Source organism: Propithecus coquereli, unplaced genomic scaffold, assembly GCF_000956105.1.
Source record: "Propithecus coquereli isolate 6110/MARCELLA unplaced genomic scaffold, Pcoq_1.0 Scaffold322, whole genome shotgun sequence".
Lineage (NCBI taxonomy): Eukaryota > Metazoa > Chordata > Mammalia > Primates > Indriidae > Propithecus > Propithecus coquereli.
Window position 1 is genome coordinate 1108226 of NW_012148864.1, and position 3682 is coordinate 1111907.

The window sequence follows — 3682 nt, forward strand, 5'->3', positions numbered from 1 at the left end:
TAAAGCTGGCTTTGTTTTGATTTTGAGACACATTGGGCAGAAGGTGGCGGAATGCGACAAAGCTGTTGCTGATTGGAAGGTGTTGTTGGGATGGGGTGTGGTCCTGCGATGATGGCGTCGAGCAATGACTGGGCCCGCTCGTGGCCTTGCCTGTGTCTCACCAGGTGATGGGAACGCCCAACTTCAACAACCTGATGATAATCATTGCGTCCTCCTTGGGGTTCGTGCTGTTGGCACTGCTCCTGACGTTTCTCCTGCGAGGTAAGGAGGGCAGGACTTGCTAAGATAGAGCCCTTCAGACCCTGGTGACTCCAGAAGTATGGGAGAGTGGGTGGTTTCTGCTTTCTTTTCCTTCCTCCCCTCCCCTCCCCAAAGAGGCTCAGTTCTATCACTGTCCCCATCCCAGTCAGCGAGGTCATAGGGAAACTCAGTCTCCATAAGGTGCTAATGGCTTGGTGTATTATCCTCCTGGTAAAGTTAACATTTTGGAAAAGAAAAAAACAAAAACAAAAACGTAATAAGAGCACCTTCATTTATTGCACACATATTCTGCACCAGTGCTGAAGCTATCCTCTTGATGTGCCTAATTCATTTCATCCTCATTACTGCCTTCAGTGGAAAGTACTGTAATTATCACTGCCCTAGTGCTAAGAAAATGCTTGCCTGCCTCTTCTTTTGGCTAGGACCGTCCCAGGAAGAAAACCATGAATGGTCCTGGTCTTCTTATGTGTTCCCTGATAGCAAGTTTTCTTAACCTAGGGGCCACAGATGGATTTCGGGGGAGCTGCGAATCCGTTGAAAGTGTGTGTAAAAGTGCTTGTATGTTCATGCCTGTATATTTTAGGGGACAGGATCCATAGTTTTTATTAAATTCCCAATCTGTTCCATGACCTTATACCTCTGCCACCGAGAAACATTTTAAAACACTACAGAAAGGAGCCATGAAACAAGATTTATAGTTTTCATGCAAAGCATAAGCACGTGGCACCTGGTACTATTGCAAAATGGAGAGAAATTGTTCTGTAGTCATTAACAAAAGCTGTTTCAGGGCAGTCAGGTAAGACTAGTAACCATCTCAGCTGGTTTGAACAATAGTGAAACTTTTATAGTTCAACATCTGCCCCAGGTGAAATTGCAAGAGGGAATTTAAAGGGCTAACTGCCGTTAGCTCTCATACAAAGGTGACAGTTTTGGAAAATTCTGGGTATGTCTCATAAAGAAGTGTTTTAAAACCCAAATGAGTACTTGAATTCTGAATAAGCAGATGACTCAAAATGAAACAGCTTAACACCATTGCCCACCACGTTGGAACAACTTTGTAATTGATGGGCACTGACTGGGTCCTTAAAAAGGCAAGCATTTGAACTGGAAGCAGGTATGGCTTACCCTGCCAATGCCAGTCCCTACCCCTCACCTTTGGCCCGTGCCTGCCCCCAGCACTTTACGTGTTCTGTCTACCATAGCTACTCTGCTCACCCTGTGGCCTTGTCTTTTCAGGGAAAGTCATGGAAACCAATTGTTCACAGAAACACACAAGGTAATTTACCTTGCATGAATGATTGTTGTAATGATTGTACAAGCTGTTACAAATGATTAGCTACTACTCAGTGGTTTAATGACTTGTGCTTGTGTTCTGATTAAGCACAGGGTTGGAAAGATGTGACATTAGAGGTGAAAAAGTTATGTAGCTTTAGCTCACATTAACCTCTGTCTAGATTAACACTGTATGAGCAAAATGCACATACAAAGGCAGGTGGCATTAATAGAGGTATGGCATGCAAAAGAAAGAAGGTGATATGTCACTCTGTGCTGGAAATTCTTTGCTTAACTCTGGGTGACTCACTTTAAGAGGATACTGTTAAGCTGGAGTTCATTAAGAGGAGAGTTGGCAGTATGGAAAATGAAAAAAACATGTAGAATATTATTCCTGGGATTTTATTCCTCTGCCCAATTAGACCATGGGAGCAGCTTTTTTGTTTTTTGGGTTTTTTTGAAAAATACTATTTGAACATTCTCTAGTAAGAGATTTTGGATATCTGCCTTATTCTATTGCTCTTTGAGAAAGAAAGAAAAAGATTTGGTGTAAGCCATTAATGAAAGCCTTGCCTTCGCTAATTAATTGTATCAATGCAATCATATTTATTTACAAATAAATATTAATAAGTAGGAAAACTGAGGCCCCGCAAGGTGAACTTCCAAGGTCATACTTGGAGACTTTTTGGTAAATAAATGCATTTAGATCATAATTTTATATTTTGTTAACGAACTTTTTAACTGCCTTATTATAATAGATTGGCAGAAACCCTTTATCCCTTGAAGCCTCAGTTTTCCCATCTGTAAAATGTGAAGCTTGGGCTAAAGGGACTGTGAGTCCTTTGAACTCAAGGTAGTTGCCTTATAACTCAGCAGCGTCTGGGTTTTTTGGTTTCGTTTTGTTTTTTCTGGTCTTGGTGTCTCCCATCATCAACCCTGCTTTTCTGTTTCCAGGCTAGACAATGCTGGAGAATGTAAAAATGTTCTCAATGACATGCAGCACGGACAGGAAGATGAAGATGGCCTTTTTACGCTCTAACATGCTACTTTTTCTTAGCATGACAGGATGAGGTCATGACACTGGAAGTGTCAAATAAGTCTTAATATGTTTTTTTTTTTGTTTTATGTAAAAGCCCCACCTGTTCCATAACTGTTATTGATCTCGTCTTGCTTTAGTTTTGCAAATGAAAGGTACTTTCGAGACCACATCTTCTCTGCCTATGCTTGCGTCTTCTCTTTAGTATCACTGCTAAGTGATCTTTCACAGTGTGCTTGAACACTTTCAGTGACAGTTAACTCATTACCACACCCAAGGGAATCCACTCAATCTCAGGGCAGTTCTGAGATTAAGAACTATGTAAAGCAAAATCTGTCTCCAGATACCATCTACCCATTGGTCCTAGTTGAACTCACTGTGCTTGCATAGAACATGTCTAATCTCTCTATTACCTGGTAGCTTCCAGATACTGAAAGGAGAACTTGATATTTCTCCAGATTTTCTTGCTTCTGGGACATGATTTCTGGTCCCTTCACTGCCCCAGGTCTCTTCATCTTGTTTGTGTTTGTGTCTCTCCTTTTATGCCCAGCTTTCAGAGCTCAGTGACACACTCTGGGCATGCTATGAGCAGCCCAGAGTCTATGCTTCATTAATAATGCAGGAAATGACATGGAATCACACCGTAATTGACTCACTTCTCAAATTCCTAAATTTTCTCTAATTTTCTTTTCGCATTTATGTGTCTTGAGGGGTGACCATAGTGTCACATCATAATTCTTGCCTGGGGAATTTAATTTTGGAAATAGCCAAGAGTCCACGGGAGCAAAATGTGGTGAATGACAGGGACATTCAACAAGGAGCAGTGCTTGGATGTGACAGCAAGGCAATCCGAATAAGTTTCTCTAGGCCGGACACGGTGGCTTATGCCTGTAATCCTAGCACTCTGGGAGGCCGAGGCGGGAGGATTGCTTGAGCTCAGGAGTTTGAGACCAGCCTGAGCAAGAGGGAGACCCCGTCTCTACTATAAATGGAAAGAAATTAGCCAAACAACTGAAAATCGAAAAAATTAGCCGGGCATGGTGGCACGTGCCTGTAGTCCCAGCTACCTGGGAGGCTGAGGCAGGAGGATCGCTTGAGTCTAGGAGTTTGAGG

At 42.4% G+C, this 3682-nt stretch overlaps 1 protein-coding gene across 1 annotated transcript in view; it reads left to right on the plus strand.

Annotated features, from left to right (window-relative positions):
* The window catches only part of TIMD4 (T-cell immunoglobulin and mucin domain containing 4), a 68403-nt gene extending 65664 nt beyond the window's left edge, over nt 1-2739 (plus strand). Inside the window, exons 6-8 of the mRNA XM_012650382.1 lie at nt 165-261; nt 1498-1537; nt 2488-2739. Of these exons, the coding sequence (XP_012505836.1) occupies nt 165-261; nt 1498-1537; nt 2488-2572 (222 nt within the window). The 3' untranslated portion in view covers nt 2573-2739. The remainder of the gene's footprint in view (nt 1-164; nt 262-1497; nt 1538-2487) is intronic.
* The last annotated feature ends 943 nt before the right edge of the window (nt 2740-3682 follow it).